Raw genomic sequence first — 19,709 nt, forward strand, 5'->3', positions numbered from 1 at the left:
TTTCTTTTTGACTGCAGAAGACTATGATTTTATACCGTAAATTAGTTGTTTGGTTTTTTTTTTCTCACCAAATGATTGTTTTGCTGCTGATACTTAGAGAGCGTAGTCTGTTATAGACTAACTAAGATTTACTTCTGAACAGGTTACAAGGGAGATGGGCAAACATGTACCCAGGATGATATCTGCTCAATAAATAATGGAGGGTGCCATCCCTTGGCTAATTGTACCTCAGCTCCAGGTATGGTGCTCTCTTAAGGGCTGTAAGTAATAAGTGTGAATCTCAAGTAGGGTTTGATTAGGCTGAATCTACTTTGTGACAACATCTTTATATTGCAGCCCCTTCTCCACAGTCAGTTTTGGCTCACCCAAAGGACTTTGCAGGCAGGTTAGCTAACGCCAGCAGGCGTTCCGACAAACACTGACAGAAATAGATTTAGGCTCTACCAAAGAGCAGATATCATCATAAAAACGTGGAGATCTTCATCATTTCTCTTTGATGCAGTTTTCCAATTTCAACTGCTTTTACTTTCTTCTCCTTTCCCTAAATATCCTTTGACTGCTCCTACCACTTCCCATGAATGTAATCCTGGGCTCTCAGGTACCCATAGCAAAGCTACACTAGCAATCTTTCCATGGTCAGACTGGACACTGACCAGGGAAGGTATCAAAAGATCAAAGAAGTTAGAATTATATAAAGGCTCTGCTTCAAAATGCCAAGGACCTTTACTGTCATGGTTGGTATTGTCATTGTAACGAGGACCAAATTACTTTCTCTATCTTGTTAAATTTCCCAAGGGCAAATGCCATTTTGTTCCTGCACATCTGGGTACACTGGAAGTGGATATGGGCCAAATGGGTGCTCTCCTCTCAGTGATATCTGTCAGCTGCAAAACCCTTGTGCAAATGGGCAGTGCTTGGTAAGTGCTGGATTCCTCGCAATTCCTGACAACTTTGTGTAGTTATAACCAGTAACAACAGGGAGACAGGTGAGATTGAAAGCTGAGTGCAGCCATACTAGAGGTAATGAGGCAAGGTCAGTGGGGAGTGGGAGATCAACAAATGTTCCTGGGGAAAACAAAGAGAGTTTCAGGGCACACAAGCCATTTATTTGTGTTTGAAGTAGAGGGACAGCAATCTTGGCCCTAATAACCTGAGCTTGTACCCCAAGCTAGCGATGGGATGCTGGTGCTGGTAGAGCAGAACTGATGAATGGCTGTCCCTCATGGGATAGGTAAATAATTTACTACTCTGGATCATGGAGCAATTACCCATGATAATAAAAACAGTACCTCTTCTGACCTTCAGACTGCTAATATCCAGTACAGTTAGTTATGGATTCCTAGGCTGATCCTGTGAAAGCCCCCCTGGAGTCTCAGGCTGTTTATATGGATATGGAAAGGGAGCTTCATGGGAACTGATTGTACTCCTGCTGGTAGCTGAGTGTTTTGGACCTTTTCTGATTGGTGGTGTAAATTCATTCTCATGCACAGTGACCATTTAGTTTGTCCACATGGACCCTGTGAAGGTCTTTTGGCTTCCTCAATAAGATGTGATGTGCTCAGGAAGGTCCATGCTGCAGACCTCAGGATTTTGATAATTCCATTGTGGAGGATATTATGATTATAGTTTTGAATAAATGTTTGTAAATGGTAAATTTGTTGTTCCAGTCAACTCTGTGGATATACTCCTTTTGATAATCCTAGGAGGTAGGGTGAAAATGGGATATATGATATGGACTTGGTAGTGTTAGGTTAATGGTTGGATTCAATGATCTTAAGGGTCTTTTCCGACCTAAATGATTCTATGATACGTTACCTATACCTTTTCTCATTTTCTGTGTGAAAGGAGATGATACCCTCACCTCCATTCCACCTTTTACCAGCATTCCTTGCTCTCTCTTCCATTGTCTTTTCACTCAGGTATTTAAAAGGCCTTTTGTGCCCAGAGCTAATCTACTTTTTCTGACTATTCAGAAAGTATTTAAGTCATTCTATTAAAAGGTATGACGTCTTCCCCTAAATATATCCTAACAGACAGCCATAGGCAACCATGGCTACAAGCTACTACTTAAAGATAATAACACAGTCAGATACTTCAGTAATGGGACTACAGAAGCATCTAATAAAATAGAGGAACAGCAGAGCTATATTTGGCCACGGTAATGACAGCTGAAATGTAATGTTAATTAAATATCGGGCAATGCAGATCAGAAAACACCTTTTCGTCTTCTAAAGCCGCAGTCTGAGTCCTAAATACATCTCAAAATCCTCTTCCATCATACTGAAAATCTCTGTTCAGGACACAGAGGATATGAACGAAGAATGCGAAAGGAAATAGATAATACAGTCCACCGATTGTATGCCATCAAAGATGGGATTGTTAGCATGTACCTTGGAATACCATGTTCTGCTCTACCGGAAAAAAGCGTGTCTATAAAACAAGAAATACAAGGAAAGAGGACATAAGAAATTAAAAGCTAGAGATATGGAAAGACTTAAAGAGATATTCTAAAGATATTATAAAGAGCAGTAAAGGTTGAGACAATAGAAATGGAAAAGACATGTACAGAATAAGGAATAATGGAGAGAAGGCAATGAGATTGTTCCCATTTAACATCCCTCAGGGTGAGAATGAAAGTTAACAGCCTACGTAACTGTAGCGCAGACTTCCCAGAGAGCAGGCTTGAGAGAAATGATTTATAAACCACTGTTATCTTGACTTGCTATTTATAAGATTTAGATAACATGATTGACTTGTTTTTAGGATTGACATTTCAAAGCCAAGCAAACGGTTTTATGAATGGCTAAATTAATACAGATTTTTACTTTCTAGAAAGTAATTCGAAAGAGCTCTGCAAGGAAATAACTTCGTAGAAGAAGCAAAGAGCTAGATAGTCTTATCAGGCTTTGGGTTTATTTTGATATTCACCAGTGACCAATAATGCCTTAAATTCCAAATGTTTTATTTCTTTGCTCTGATATCTCCCCATAAAACAAGTGTAAATATCAGTCTTCCTACTGGCAACATTGATTATTTAAAGTGATCCATGCTCATTAAGTTTATTGCATTTGCTTACACCTATAGGCAATGATCTCTGGCTATTTCTGCCTGTGTAACGCGGGCTGGACAGGCCCTAATTGTACGGAGGACATTGACGAATGCGTTAGCAACCCGTGCCAGAATGGGGGCAGCTGCACCGATGGGGTCAATGGCTACTCCTGTGAGTGCACCAGCGCCTGGACAGGACCACAGTGCCAGACTGCCCAGCAAGGTATGGCTGGGACCTCCTCCCCAGCAGAAATGGGCCACCAGGCTTCAGCAAGTAGATGCTTGGTGTATATGATTAATAGGCGAATAAGAACCAAGTTGTGACGAGAAAAAAAAAAACCTTCTTGGTGGATTACAGGTTGCGACTCAAAGTCTCTCAGAGTCAGAGTTTTCCACGAGTTTTGTTTATAGCTGCTTTGTTTAGCAATAGGAACGTAACAATGAGGTTGATCTGCAGACCCGCTGGCCTGGACTAGACACCAGACATGCTAAAATCAGATCTCTGTTCCTGAGAAAGTGGTCTGGTAAACTGGTTGGGAAAGAGGATCCAACATAAGAAGAACAGATTTACGAGAGAATATATTAATGTTTCTCTTTCGTGCACACTGTTTCATTTGTTGCAAAGCTGAGAGGTCCTGACGTTTTCGGTCAAGAAGAAAAGCCAGAAAGCTTTTCAAAGAGAAATTTAATGAAAGAAATGTTATCCATGAAAATGGTGGATTCTGAGTTTTATAGAGTGACTGCAAGGTCCTGCCTTTAACATTTCTTCTTAATATAACTTTTTCCGTTTCTTTGGGATTTTTTTTGCCATTAATTTTAATTAAACGAGGTCAGGATAGCATTCCAGTGAATGTCCCTGTGGCAACCACCTGTCAGATGGCTCATATTTATTGTGGGTTGCTGTGAAGAAAGCAGATTAACTTTTCACAGAATACAGAATGTAAAACTTTCACTGAGCCCTGTGAAATCTGCTCTGTTTTAGAGCTACTTCAGGCTCTTTCCTATTTTCCTTAAATGTCTAACCAGAGATGTTTTATTATTAAGCATATGTGAAAAAAAATATTGTTTTTAACCATTCATAATAGAAAGGATAGAAACCCAGGTTTTATCCAGTGAGAAATTATAAATATCATGTATCAACTTTTGTTTTAGTTCCTAATCAAGGAAAAAATAGTACATTTTATGACATGATAATTCTGAATCTGGTTGAGAAATGGTGAGATATTTTAGATGGACACTTCAAACAAAATTATATTCTTTTTACCACTCCTTGAAACAAAATGCTTCATTTCAGTTTGCTGAGAATTTAGTATTTCTGTCAGTTCAGTGTTAAACTAAACAAGCTTGTTGTACACTGTAGCTATGTGTGCATTGCATTTTGGATCTGTGTGGACATATATTTCTAAAGCTGTTTGGGATTTCCAGTTCACAGCTCCCGTTCATTGAATGGATCAGTGAGAGAAGAAACTACAGTATATCATGAGAGATATTCTCAGGCCCAGAAATCTGACCAAAAAGAATAAATGGGACAATAAAACATCTGAAGTGTAACTTCTCTGATGCACCACTACTGAGAAATACAATTTTATATCACATTAGCTTCAAAATGTTACTTCATCTTAAGAGCAAAATTTAAAGATTCATTCTGGAGGTAGCCTTCTGGAAACAAACTAGTTTATGGACATTTTCCTGATGCAGAATCATCTTTTGGCAGTATCCGTATATTCCAGGTGAAAATCTTTGTACTTTTTCCAGGAATTACTTTTCTCTCAGGGAGAAATTTTGCTCATTTTTTGTGATGTCATTCCACTTCAGAGGAAATCCTGAGGAGTCTTTTATAGAAGTGTCTTTCACCCTTGTTTTAAATGTTTAGGAAGCCACAGCTATGCAAGAAAGTTAGATTTTGTTTAAGCTTGTATGGTGATAACACAATAGAATCCATTTAATTTTCTCTCTCTTTCTGCAGTTTGTGGAGGATATCTCTCAGGCTCCAGCGGGACTTTCAGTTACCCTAACAACCCAAACAGCCAGCGGTACAACAGTGAAGTCAGCTGTGCTTGGGTTATCCACACTAATCCCAACAAGGTAAAATAGAGTTCGAGTTAAACAAACTCTCACTCTGCAGAAGCCCTCAGCCCATCAGAGCAAATGTGACCATCTTCATGCCGCATATTCCAATACTGTTGTCTAATCCCCTTAGAATAAATAGATTTTCAAAAAGAGTCAGTTTCAGATCCTTACAAGCCTTCAGGCTCCTTAGCCTAAGAATTTGCCTGGGTTACGTTTTCAAGGTTTTTCCTATGCAGCTGAGGGTTAGAATTTATTCCCCTACCACCACCTAGAGAAGATGCCTTTTTAATGTTGCTTTATCAATTGATCTGTGAATAGCTGCATGAGAAAAGCTCTGCTCTGACGGGCTTCACAGTTGGTTTGTGAGCTAAGTGACTCCAGAATAATTTTGTGTTTCTGATTTCTGAGCACCAGAAATGTGGAATGCTGAATTCATGTTGGCAATAGTTTTGTGTAATAACAACATTTGAATTTTTCTAAGTATTAAGTTTTAAATGTTGCACTCAAATGTATATTCTGATTCTGATCTGCAACTAACAATTCCACTTGTGTTATAAATAACAACTAAAAATATGATACTTCACACTTTAGCTTCTTACTTATTGACTTCTTACTTGGGATCTAAATATTTGATCTATTTTTGACATTTAATGGAGTTAATTAAGTAGTTTTATAAAACGGTGGTTACTAGTGGCTTACACAGCATTATACATACATGTGACATATCCTCAGCTTTAAGCCTGATAGCCACTACTGTCTTCAGCAGAGCTATACTAAAGCACATCAGTGAGGAATCTGAAAGTATATAAAGCTGTGTATGTCACTAAGTATCTAGAGTGGGCTTATGAGACACTGGTTTTATGTGTGCAAAGAAAGAATGTTTCATTATTTTAACTCTGACAGTACTTTCAACCATAGCAAGGGTGAGAAATGTTAATTATCTGATGAGAAAACTGCCGTGGGGAACCTGGAATAAAGTGTTTCCACATGGCTTGAAATATATACATCCATATATTTCACATACATAACAGACACAGGCAAATAGTCTCAATTATTAGTTTATAGAAATAATGTTCTTTCCAGACAACTTCCCTGTCCAGATTCTTCCTTATTTATCTTCTCTTTCCTTTTGTCCCTTAAGATTCAGTAACATCTTCTGTCCTGGAACTTTTCAGGAAATGGCGTAATGACTCCAAAACTTGTAGATTCTCACAGCTGCATGAACAAACACATCTGCTGTACGCAGAGTTACTACACTGTCTCAGCAGATGGAAAAAAAAGTTATTTCTTATTTTGCTACTTCCTATTAGATCCTGCGTATTATGTTCCCATTCTTCCGGTTGGAGACAAGTAATGACTGTAACTCTCACTTCCTTCAAATCCATGATGGGCTTTCAGCATCAATGCATATGCTGGGAAAATACTGTGGCTCCTCACCTCCTACAGAGCTTTTCAGTTCCCACAACTCCCTGTATTTTTGGTTCTACTCAAACCACGACATTACGGCTGGAGGTTTTACTGTTCAGTGGGAATCTCGGGATCCTGGTAAGTTTGATGAAACGTCATGTAATTTAGCATCTTCATGGCTTTGGAGCAAAATGAATGACGTTTCCTTTGATTAGGAAACATTAGGACCAGTAGGAGAGCATTTTACTAGAGAATGAGACTGAAATGTAGAAATACATGTAATTTTCAAATATTTAAACTCCAACACTAGGCCTCTGCAAGAATAACCTTCTGATGGTTTTGAAGGCTGCTTTATGCATCCTATGAGGAATCACCCAAAGAGCATATGTTACTGGAGATGTTGTTGTTCTGATTAGTTCTCTTTCCTCACAGAAATATCTAGTACTTTGAGCAGGCAAGTTGCTCTTTTTTGCCACTGACAATTTGTGGAAGACTGAAGAGGTTGATCCGTGCTTTCCAAATATGATAGCTTGCTGGGAATTTGATTTTAAATAATCTGTGAGCTTTTTGGCATGATTTGCTGTGCCTTTCTACCTGAATTCTTGGTAACACCACTTGTGTGACTCTTCCAGGAGGCAGTGCATTTCTAGAGATAAACCCCAAATCATCTTGTGCAACATCAAGCTCATTTCAGTGTTGTGTGTATTGCCTAGAAACAAAAAGGTGCATTGGATTGTGCCTTGAAAGAACCATGGGGTATAAAAAGTATAGAAAATTCATGAGGGAAATGATTTATGTATTTCCAGAAATATTTATTGAAATGCTTTTAATGTGGGGGTTTTTGTGTGTTTTTTTTCTTTCAATTGACATTATTACATACATAATTACTAATTGATAAATACAGATACTGAAAAGTGAAACCAGATCTTTTTGGAGGAAAAAAAAAAACCCAAAAAAGTGGGAGAGAGTTATAGATGTGATTAACTAGCTATTCTTTAGGTATAACACACAAGTTAACCCTACCACTCCCAACTGTTATGCTGAGAGGGATTTTTTTTTTATTACAGGTATATAAAACAGCCTTCCCTGTAATTAACATTTTTTTTTTAAAAAAAATTAAAACAGTCTCGTGCATGGATACTGTTTACAAAGTACAGAAATTCAGATTAATTTTGTATATCTAATCCAAAACACAGTGCTTTTGATCATTCTCCTAAAGATATTTTCATCATAACTGGGAAAGAATCTTTCTTTTACCATGCAAATTAGGAAATATTTGGAGTTCTACTTTTAAAATTGAATTGCAGAATTAATTGTAAAATGTAAAGAAATTAGTAACTTGTTGGTTTGTTTGGTTTGCTCTTTGTTTTTTAATTTATTCTGGATTCCAAAGTGGTACCTAGTTTTGACACTACAGAATTCATCTTCCAACCCGACATGTAGTGTTAAAGACTGTGTTCTTCCATGTTTCTTTTCTGTTAGAATGCGGTGGTGAGCTGAAGGGTACTTACGGCTCTATAAGCTCTCCAGGATACCCTGGTAACTATCCTGTAAATAGAGACTGTTCCTGGACCATCTCAACCAGTCCTGGCCTCCTCATCACATTTGCTTTTGGCACACTAAGCCTAGAACATCATGAAAATTGCAGTTATGACCATTTAGAGGTAAAGTTTAATTGTAGATTACGGCAAAATTTATGGCTATGTGATTACAAAAGAAGATATTTCAAAACTTTTTGTACATACAGAAAGACATTGTTTGAAAACTAAATCCTGGGTTGAAATGCTTATTTGTACTTACTTATTCCAGCTATCAATGCACACTCAGATACAGACAATATAACAGAAAGAGGATGATATCCCACTCCACTGTAGTCAGTGGAAGTTTTATGACTAACGAGACGAGATTCAGGCCAAACACCTGGTGGGAAGCTTTCACTTTCTTACAAAGTTCAGTCTCCAAACTCTTCATCAAATGTCAACCCACAGAGAATTAATCAGCCTAAGGAAAATTGTTAGGGAAGGAATCTAAGATTAATAGGCTCATATTATAGTACAGTCCATGACTTGATGTGTGAGCTTTTCAAGTGCAAATAATGGTTACAGAATTCACCAATACCCAGTCAGGGAAAGAAGAAGATAGTTTGAAATAGCATGTTCTCCAAAATCGTGCAATGTAGAGCATGATTTCAGGAAAACTGTTCAACAGTAGATCTCCTGATGCTTTCTTTCCCTTTCATAAAACTCTTGATGACTCTCCTAGGAGCACCATCACAGCTATGTTGGTGGGTCTGTTTCTTAGTTCCTGTGTGTTCCTATGAGCTTTCACTCCACCCACCATCTACAACACCTCCTGGGGCCCCCAAGATAACTTTAAGAGTGTTGGTACTGTTCACGTTTGTCATGCATCTAATAATTCTAAACGCTATTCTGTCTAGATTCGAGATGGTCTTCTTCCACAAGACCCCATCCTTGGTAAATACTGCAGCACTAGATCTCCACCCCCACTCCAAACCACTGGTCCGTATGCATGGATTCACTTTCACTCTGATAACTTAGTTACTGATAAAGGCTTCCACATCCTCTATACAACATCTCCTGGTAAGTAAAATTCAGCATTAAATGTTGGTCTGTTATGTTCCCAAGATACAGCCAACAGCATACAAACAGACGTAATTAATGCTTGCTATTTAATAATACAGAAAACCTTTTTGATTTGCAGTCGTTGTGCAGAGGCAGCCTGAACTGCGTTACCATACTTGCGAGAATCTCAACTAATATTTTTTTTTTCCTAATATAGCAGATCCAAGTTGTGGAGGAAATTACACGGATAGTGAAGGGGTTATCATGTCCCCTTTCTGGCCCAACCCTTATATCAACAACCGACAGTGTATCTACATTATCAGACAGCCAGAAGATGAAAAAATATACCTCAGCTTCACCCACATGGAGCTGGAGAGTGACACTGGTTGTTCATCGAATTATATTGAGGTGACTTCTCTTAAGCAGTTGATATGGAAGGTTGATTACATGTGTGTATGAAACCATGCTGCATAATTTCTGTCCCAAGGGCCACTGCAGAAATAGATGTTAATCAAAGGACCAAGTATACCAATTTATTGTGGTCCAAAAGTCACATGGGCTAAAAGAACAGAACTGTACATTTGAAATGAAGCAAAGATAAGAGAATAAGAAAATCTGTCTAGCTTAACGGAAGGGATGTTGAAACTAGATGATCCTTTGACGTTCCTTCCAACTCTAACCATTCTATGATTCTATGATTACAGTGGAGTTTGGACCTTTGGTAACTGCGTGCCAAAGGTAAGAAAAAAAGAGAGAATGCCACAGCCACTATGCAGGATTTTCTGGACTCATGGTGTTATACTGAAAATCTTGTTTAAGTGCAAAAAGGAAGCAGACCATATATATATTTTATGTACACATACATATATACATACATACATCACAGAATCACAGAATGTTAGGGATTGGAAAGGACCTCAAAGGATCATCTAGTCCAATCCCCCTGCCGGAGCAGGACCACCTGGATCAGATCACACAAGAACGCGTCCAGGCGGGTTTTGAACATCTCCAGAGAAGGAGACTCCACAACCTCTCTGGGCAGCCTGTTCCAGTGTTCTGTTGCCCTTACTGTGAAGAAATTCTTCCTCATGTTTAAGTGGAACCTCCTATGTTCCATCTTATATCCATTTCCCCTTGTCCTATCATTGGATACCAGTGAGAAGAGCCTGGTTCCATCCTCATGACAGTCACCCTTTACGTATTTATAAACATTAATGAGGTCCCAGGAGTTTATTGCTAGTATAATTGAAATCTTAGAAGTCTAATTCAAGAATTGTTATTAGTCAAAATCTGATTATTATAGAAAAAATAATACTACAGTTAGAACGCTTCTATATGGAAAATATAATAATAATAATACTACAATATTAATATCGATGCTATCTAGGATCCACTTGAGGTTATTTTTGTATTTGCTAAAGTGCTTTTATACCTAGATATTTCTTCTCTGGTCTGCAGCTCCATGTTATGTCCAAATTTACTACTATATGGTGCCTTTTAAGTATGCTAGGTACCACTTCTTAATTTTCCCGGTCCATTAGCAGAGGTGCTCCCACAGCTGAAGGCGGTGGGAGCGACCTGCAGCCCCGGTGCAGAGCTGGGTCCCGCACCGCCAGCCGTGCCGTTCTGTGGCAGTGGGGTTTGGGTCTGTGCTCGATCGCTTCTTGGCCAAGCGGAGAATGGGCCCCTGTGAGGTCCGTGCAGTTAATCTGTTTTTAAAAGATGTTATTGTGCTGACATCGTTCCCTTCCCTCCTCCTCTAATTCAGAGACTTTAGCTGGAATGAAGTGTAATTAATTTCTGAAATGAGAGGGGAAGTGTGTTTAATGAAAACAGACAGCTTTTGTTTGCTTGGCCTGGTACTCCTCTTGCCTAATTGCTGGCAGAACAGCAGCTAAATTCACAGCCGCCAGAGAAACAAAACCATTTCTGTTGAACGCGATCAGTTTGTATTAGTTCAGCAAGGCATTTGCCTCGTTGTTTGCCGATCAGTCACGAGCCTTTCCCTTTCCCTGTGTTTCTGTCCTCCTCCTCTTCCTGCCCTCTCACTTGATGGCTCAGCCCAGGGCAGAGAAACAGGACCGACATTTTCTGACTGGGACAGTTGGTTCAACTAAAGCACTGTGCTCTTTTATCAAGGCCTGATTTTCCACATATGCTTTTCTAAAACACTGTCCCACTGGGTTTATAATGAAGTTCAGCCAGGGAGATAGCTTTTGGGTGTTTAAGTTACTTTAAAAGTCACTCTCTGACAATTGTTTTGTTGCTTTGAAAAGGAGCAGATTATTCCCATTCTGGGCAATACCAGGAAACCTGCAGACTTTCAACAGGGGCCAGACACAGCTCACAGGCACTTGCTCGGGGAGGGATGTTTAGTCTCTTACTGAGGAAGGAACAGCCTGGGACCAGGGGTCTGCAATAAGAAGCTAGAGACAATAAAAGTTATTATTCAAGACAGACTGTGACATGGTGCTGCAGAGGTAAAGTGTTAGCCAAGGCAGTTCCTTCTCTTTGCCATCCTTCTAACTGGCAATAGGAGACGTTACTCACACGGTTTCAAGATCCTGTTATTTTTATCACTACTCACTGGGATTTATAAACCAAAAATGTAAGGAGAATCAGCACAAGAAAAAATGTAAACTCCTGTGAACTAAACTTCTGGAAACTTTCACTGCTGTCCAAAGATTTTCTGGCACAAATTCCGGTCTCAGTTGGTCTGCTGTAAATTGAGAATAATTCTGTCAGCTTAAACTCAAGTCCCAGGGAAATTAAAAATATCTGTTAGTCAGAAAGCCATCTCACCAGCTGGAGACTGCCAAAGCTGGGCTAGCAGGCCAGCCACTGCCTGCTCATCAGGGCACTGACAAGGTTTCCCTGCCTTCTCTCCCAGTCCCTGGAGGAAGACAGCTGAGGAGGAAAGAAGAGGTGTTGAGAGCGGACCTGAAAGCTGGATGTCCCTGGCTTTGCCAATGGGATGATTTTTTGGGATTGACTGTATATAGGTACACTTAAAAGCAGCTCCATCTGCATGAGCTACCACCACTACTATAGCAGAAAAGAGCTGATGTGGTTTTTTTAGGAGGCTCTTTGGGAGACAAATGTCATTTTTTGCCTGGACAAATAGTAGGAGACCTGTTTTTTGGACCTCGGCTTGTTGATTGCCCATTTGGGCACCTCAGAGGGTGTTCAGAGCTCCTTGGCCATACCAGTGCTCTGCCTGGTCCTCTGGATGCACCTATTTTTACCCACCAACTGTGGATTCAGGGCCTGAAGTTTGGAGGTGCAATTACCTCTTTCCCTTCTAGTCCCCTTGATAATCAGGATTTATAATCAGCTTCTGGGAAAACACATATGATACATTTCTTCCTTGATTAGCAAAGTGATTGAGGTCAGCAGAGTGGCAGTGCAGAAGGTAAAAGCTGGAAGTGATTCCCTGATACAGTTTCATTGTCATTATCATGCACTGGACCTGATGAGCACCTTACCTGGCTCTTTTATACTAAAAGTGTCACTTTTGGAAACATAGGCCCGAACTGTACTAAAGTTGTGGTTCATAGAGAAGATCTGTTTCATCCTAATATCCTATGACAGTAGCATGTGTGTGTCCTCTGTGCTGATCATCCGATCCTTCCTTTGAGCTCTTGCAAATCATGTGCTTGTGCCAATTACTGTGATGGCTCTTTGCCCCTCTTATAAAAAAGTAAAATAGTTGATCCTTTTGTTATTTTGCAGCTCTTGTTAGTTTATAATCTTATCCGAATATCGGATCCCATAGCTTTTATGATCTGACATTTTTCTTTTTTTCTTTTCAATTACTAGGTTCGAGATGGTGACAGTGAGATGTCTTCCCTTATTAGCAAATTCTGTCATAGTACACTCATGTCTCCAATCACTTCTACCAGCAACAGTCTCTGGATCAAGTTCAAATCTGATGCTTCTGTGCAAAGGGCTAGCTTCAGGGCCATTTACCAAGTTGGTAAGAGGAACTGGTGAATTGCACAGTGAACTGATCTGTGATTTGGACAATTTCAGTGCTATGTTATCCATATGTATAATGAGTTTAAGACAAACTTCAAAAGAAAGGAAATAAAAAAATAGAGTAAATTTATTTATTTATTGCTACTTTTAGAAATGCTGACATGATGTCAGTAGTAGGTCTGTTGTAGACACTCCTAGCGTGCTTGGAAATGCACCCCTCATTGCTTCCATTAATGATAAATCTCTTACTGCTAACATACCAAAGATGATATAGCTATAATTCTGCCTAAATCTTTTTACTTTCATTTTCATATCTTTTAGTTCTTAATCACCTATGGCATCCAGTCATTATTGCCCAGCTGGATTGAGTTGAAGATAATGAACTAATTAAGTAATCAACTCAAGGTACTGACCCTGCCTACAAGAGGCAGGCCCTTTCCTCCTGGCTGCGGTTCTGGCTCCGGCTCTTTTGGCTCGGGCTCCTTTGGCTCAGGCTCTCAGCTCGGCGAGGGAGTCGGGGCTTCCCAGGGTCTCACGGATGTATCACGTCGGGGTCACCAGTTGTTGCTCACCAGCCTGGGCTGCAGCACCAAGGACACTGTTGCATCCTCCACAGCCAGGAGGAAATGGCCTGCCTCTTGTAGGCAGGGTCGGTACCTTGAGTTGATTACTTAATTAGTTCATTATCTTCAACTCAATCCAGCTGGGCAATAATGACTAGATGCCATAAATCACCAACAAATCCATCTGTGTCTGTGAAACAAATGAGTCAAATCCATTAGTTTTCATGGGCATGGTTAGATTGGTCTTCTGTATATCCATGCTTGTGCTATACTTGTAGCAATATGTTCTTTTAAATACGTTCTTAATACTACTTGGATGATCTGTAGTAAATGCAGTAAGAAGACAGGTTTTTATGGGTGGTTTTCTTCTAACTTCATAGTGATGTTTGATAGACGTCACATTATTAATTCCTTGAAATCATTCCTCACAACGAATCGCAATGATTCTTGGTGTCTCTTGGCAGCCTGTGGAGGCTCCTTGTCTGGAGCAGGCACTATCCATTCACCTTACTACCCCAGGATGTCCCTTCACCCAAAGACCTGTGAGTGGATCATCTCCCAGCCAAGTGGCCAAGTGGTGATTCTTAACTTTATCGACTTTGACATTCGAAATTCAACCACTTGTGACTCGGACTACATTGAGGTAAAGAATAATACACACATACTATGTACACATACACTATGAATGGTAGATAGATTCTTATCTGTATGTTCATTCTCATACTCATCTCCACCAAAGCAGAACTGCACTTCTTACTGCAGTTATAAAAGCTTTTCCAGGTTCATAATGGGATCCCAAACCTTTTCTTGGTTCTCCAAGGATGACATGACCATTTTGATAATCAGAGACAAGTATGACATATCTTTAAATAGCCAGACCTGGTTTTGAAGGTTTATGTGCCACTTACTGTTGAGGGTGTAAAATCTCAGCTTTTCTCCATCTGACGTGCTTTGAGTGGGAGAGTGTTCCTCTGACTGTCACAAGGTTGCATTGTATGTGCCTGTAGTAGAAACCATGCTGAAGAAAGGATAGGGTTTAACTTACTAAGAATCGCTTTTATATGATTCTTATGAATTCGTCTATGCTTACAACTTCAGTATAGTAGAAATTTGTATGGGATATTTTAAATACACTGTTCTTCAGGTCAGAGACGGCAACAACACAGACTCGCGTCTTTTGGAGAAATACTGTGGTGCAGTTGTACCGTCTAGAGTGCAATCTACATGGAACAATCTCTATGTCAAATTTAGAGCTTCCTCTCTTACCAACCTTGGCTTCAGAGCTGAGTACTGGCCATTAGATACAGGTAAGGATTTTTTTGTTTTCTCTACACATTGTAGAGTGTTTGGACTTTCAGAATTTTCCTTTACACTGAAAACAATTGGCCATCAAGTTTTGTGATGATGTAATGGGAGAAAAATTCTGAATCAGTTACTGTGTAGTATTCATCGAGGAAGAAAAGACTATGAAATCTAAGTGCCTAATTTTTTAATAAATGTATCATTTAACCTGATGTTTTAAATCTCTACAGTATGTGGAGAGACTCTCACTAGATCAGAAGGAACCATTACAAGTCCTGGTCATCCAGATGTCTACCCACATGGTATTAACTGTACCTGGATTATCAGCATTCAACCTGGCTATCTTATCCGCCTGACATTCACTTCATTTAACTTGGCATTTGATTATAGTTGCAGAAAGGATTATCTTGAAATATATGACAACAGCACTGCACAAAAATTAGGAAGGTATGTCCATTAGCCTACAGAGCTGAATTACTGTAGAGTGACCACTGTTCTGTAGATCTCGACATCCAATTTGCTTCCTTAAATTTTGTGTATAGATTAATTTCTCTGCATTACAGAAACAACAGCAACAATTTATCTGCCTAGGAGAGTAAAGGCAGCTTGCTTTCTTTGACCATCGAATGAGAAGCATATTTGATAAATATTATGCCAGGAGAAACTAACTTGTATCAAGAGGACAGCTTTTTTAAGGACAGGTTGCAATAGCTGGCATTGTGCAGCTCCATTAACATTTTGATTTATGGGAAATCAGTTCAAAAACATTAATATATCTGTGCCCAAGAGAAGACGTGATTTGAAACATTTGCATAAATGAAAGAAAGATTACTTAAACAATTGTGCATGTGGATCTCAGCAAAAACTAAACCAAAGTCTGCATTTCATAGGATTTTGCTTCCACTTTCTCCTGATATGTGATTTTATCTTAGGAAAGAATCTTTTTTTTTTTTCCCTTCGCCAATTGGGATATACACAGGGTTTTCTTGCCACCCTAGGGCTCAAGAACATCTGAACTACTTGAGAACAGTATTCAGCTGTAGCTACAGCCTGCAAAGTAGTTGGCTGACATGGCAGTATTTTGGAAAATGAGCAAATGACTCTCATAAGGGAGAGTGTTTTGCAACCTTAGTCTTTGGCCAGCCACTCCGACTCCTACAAAAGAACAGGATATGTTATAGGTACAGCATAGAGTAATTTCAATGAGAATTTGACAACTTGATGAACAGTTTCTCCTCTGACTTCACCACACAAGTTAGATTTGTACCCTTGTACATGTAGTGTGCTATTTAGTCCCATGATACAGGATATATGGCTGGGATCTTTAGCATCCAAAAGAGAGATTTGTATATGTGTAGCTCTTTGAACTTCTCAGGAAAGCTGAATCCTGTTCCAGTAATACAGACGCTTCATATAGCACTGCCATTCAATTTGGGTCATCTTTTTTCTGCAGGTACTGTGGAAGATCAGTTCCACCATCTCTCACTAGTGGTGGCAACATAATGATGTTGTACTTTGTGACTGATCACAGCATTTTGTCTGAGGGCTTCTCAGCTAATTATGTCTCCCTGGATGCATCAAAAGGTAATGTGTCAGTCTGTTCGTCATGCAAACTAAATGTTTTCAGCTGTCACTGTAAATAACCACTACAAGAAACAGAAACATTATTTTCTGTGTTCATAGCAGACTACCTGGTGCCTCTTCAACACCTTATTTATCCTGCTTTATTGACTAGCTTTTCCTCTCTAGGAAAGCAGAAAGCCATTTCTGTAAGCAGCACAGCTATTTTCTTTAAAAAGCCAGTAAGAGCTGACATGGCAGAACTGCATGAGTTATTTAGGAAAAGTATTTTCTGAATTTGCTTTGTCCATTCTGAGCTGAGTGTGTGCAATCTAGGAAGCTTAGCACAACTCACTTGAATGGGCAACCTTCAGGTGCCATAAAAATTAATTTAGTCCCTATTAAAGTGCAATATTGAAGGGCAGAGAAAGGTCATATAGCATGAAATTTGATAAAGCAGCAAAATAACATGAAAGCACAAGCTATTTTTTTCATTATGACAGAGTACAATGTTTCTGTCTCCAGAAGAGTGTAAGGCTCCTGTAATGCCTTGAATCTGTTCTTTAAGTATCTCCTTTTAAAGGGCCAAGACATACATCAGTGGGGTAAAGACTATGGAAGAGAAGAATGACTGTTCATTCCGTTAGTTCTTTAAAGCAGAGAAAAGCAGACAAATTAGTCCGAACTCTAATTGATTTGAAGGTTTTCCAGAGTGGGGACACATCTGTGTATTCAAACTATGCCAAACCCACCATACCTGATCCAGTGTTTGCACATCTCTCCAGCACTGACAGCATTTTAGTAGTGACTGAGCTGCACTTGAAAAAGCAATCTCTTGATGAAAGACTGTGACTACCAGTTTCATAGACCCGATAGACACGAGTCTGCTGTTGCCCCCCTCACTACTAAACACAGGTCTGTAGTAGAAGAGGATTTATATGGATAAAGAGACAGGTTTTGCCTAGTATAATTAAACTACAGAAGAGGCAGAGTGGAACAATGAAAAAAAAAATAGAAGTGAGAATACATTTGTGGCTGGGTTATTTGTGTATCCATCACTAACCAGTTTCTAGGTGATTTGTGTATGTGAGTGCAAGTTACAAGGGATTTAGTAGATGAAAACCAGAAATTCATACTACTCATCTAGGCAGCCATATACTACCAATGGCTGCTCATTGTTTGCTCTTAGTTTCTTTAGTAATTTTATTTTTTCTCTTTTCTGAGTTTTTTCCGACCTGTTTAAAACCAGCCAAATTTCCAATTCCTACCTTGTGAAAAATAACTTCTTTCTTGGTGACAGCTTGGAAAAATTGGCTATTATTTCGTCTCTCAAGCATGTGTGTAGGTGAGATCGGTACAGATTTTGTCACTGGTTTTTATTCACTACCAGATAACTTACAAATCCAAATAATCCATTTTCTCATCTGCCTTCATTCATACTGCAGTTACCCAGCATGGAAACCAAAAAGCCAGTAAAACAAACTAAGATTTAATGAGAACTATTCCAAGGAGGAAATTTCTATTTGTTAGAAAATAATAGGCCAAAAAGCAAGTTCTACTTTCCAAGAAAGACTCTGCAGTTTGAAAACAGAGTTCTTATTAGTGAGAAATTGTGAAATTATCAGCCTCATAAAGAAAGTCTTTTATGAGTCTGTTTTTGCAGCTGCAAACCGTAACTTCTGTAAATATGATGTTGCTTGTTACTGTGATTTTTTTTCTTTTACTTTACCTCAGATTAATGGGTGGATTTGATTCCTTCCTGGGTATTCTTATATCAGCTCTTCTCACAGTTTATCAAGAGCAAAGTATTCTTCACTCAACATTAAACTATCTTTCTGTCTCTGTGTTACCCTGTATGTTTCTCTGGTTTTGTTAGTTATCTCAGTGCTCTCCAGCTTCACTGCTTTGCAACTTCTTTTCCATATTCGCCTCCTTGCCACCACCATGGTGACTGGATTTTCTCAGCTTTCATCCAAAGCACTACTATATGCATCATGTGAGGTTCAAACGCATCAACACTGTCTCTGGGATGGTTTCAAACTATGCCTTAAAGATTCAAGTCTATTTTCTCTTCAATGCTGTTAACAACTAGAAACGGTATAAATTGTTTATATGAAATTAGAACTGTCTAATACCTTCATCCAAACTCTAAACAACAGGTAAGATTTTCTTTTCCCATAATTAATACAGGTATCTTTACTACTTTACAGCTAAACTGGGCTAACTCTCAATTTATTCTCACTCAGGTCTAGAACTATGATCTCTTGAATAAATGCTTTTTCACTTCAACCACTATAGTTTGTGTAACTGTGGCAAAGTAGCAGATAACTACTGAAACTGAGAGTAATAGCTCTATAGAGAAGTTGAAACTGCGATCTGTGTTCTTTACAGAGATTTGTTTCTTTTGGTCCCAGCACAAGCATAGCAGTACTATAAAGTTGTCGTAAATACTGGACGCTAACATTCATTTTTTATTAAGAATAAAGTGTTTTGAAGCTTCTATGGTCTCAGAGAAGGCAAACGCATGTGTGTATGTGGACTTCACTGTGAGAAGCAACTCCCCACTCCCCTGAAATCACATCAAGTTTAGTTTTCCCACTGTGAGGTGTTTAGGCCTGATATTCATCTTATGTCTATCGAGTTACACTAAGGTAGCAAATTGCTGGACATAATCATATTTGAGACATTTACCAAAGCTATGGATTTTTTTTCTTTACATCTGCTGCGTATTTTCATTTTTTCTGCTCAGGAAAATATGGTTCTAATAACATTTCTTGTGCAATAAGAATCCTTCATATTTTTGAGCTATGTTTTCTTAGCCAGCTAGAGTGTAACCAATATCAGAACTGTTCAAAGCTGTTCTGGTTCTTATTAGACATTTCAATAGGCTTTTGCCTGGAGTTATTTTACAGAGAATGAGCTATTGGAAAGATGGACAAGATTATCCCTAAGAAAAAAGAATAAATAGGAGTAAAAAATAAAGGGTAAGTAGGAGTGAAAAAAAAATAATGTAAAATAAAATTAATTGTCTTCTCCATGCATCTTAGCAAACAATGTTTTTGTTAGTATAGTTTATCTGTGATGTATTAATTAGTTGAAAAGTAGCCTGAAAATAATGGCAAAGATATGTTTCCTGTCAAAAAATTTGAATGCCACAAGATACAGCCGTGACCATGGTCCATAAAGTGCAAACAGTTGT

General features: G+C 38.9%; 1 protein-coding gene across 1 annotated transcript in view; it reads left to right on the forward strand.

Moving 5' to 3' along the window:
- The window catches only part of CUBN (cubilin), a 146,389-nt gene that overhangs the window by 11,887 nt on the left and 114,793 nt on the right, over positions 1-19,709 (forward strand). The window contains exons 10-22 of the mRNA XM_086614334.1: positions 143-238; positions 796-917; positions 3,085-3,271; positions 5,015-5,133; positions 6,429-6,663; positions 8,008-8,189; positions 8,963-9,125; positions 9,325-9,515; positions 12,927-13,083; positions 14,113-14,291; positions 14,793-14,955; positions 15,181-15,397; positions 16,404-16,534. Of these exons, the coding sequence (XP_086470460.1) occupies positions 143-238; positions 796-917; positions 3,085-3,271; positions 5,015-5,133; positions 6,429-6,663; positions 8,008-8,189; positions 8,963-9,125; positions 9,325-9,515; positions 12,927-13,083; positions 14,113-14,291; positions 14,793-14,955; positions 15,181-15,397; positions 16,404-16,534 (2,142 nt within the window). The remainder of the gene's footprint in view (positions 1-142; positions 239-795; positions 918-3,084; positions 3,272-5,014; positions 5,134-6,428; positions 6,664-8,007; positions 8,190-8,962; positions 9,126-9,324; positions 9,516-12,926; positions 13,084-14,112; positions 14,292-14,792; positions 14,956-15,180; positions 15,398-16,403; positions 16,535-19,709) is intronic.

The sequence above is a fragment of the Tauraco erythrolophus genome, chromosome 7, assembly GCF_009769465.1.
Source record: "Tauraco erythrolophus isolate bTauEry1 chromosome 7, bTauEry1.pri, whole genome shotgun sequence".
Classification (NCBI taxonomy): domain Eukaryota; kingdom Metazoa; phylum Chordata; class Aves; order Musophagiformes; family Musophagidae; genus Tauraco; species Tauraco erythrolophus.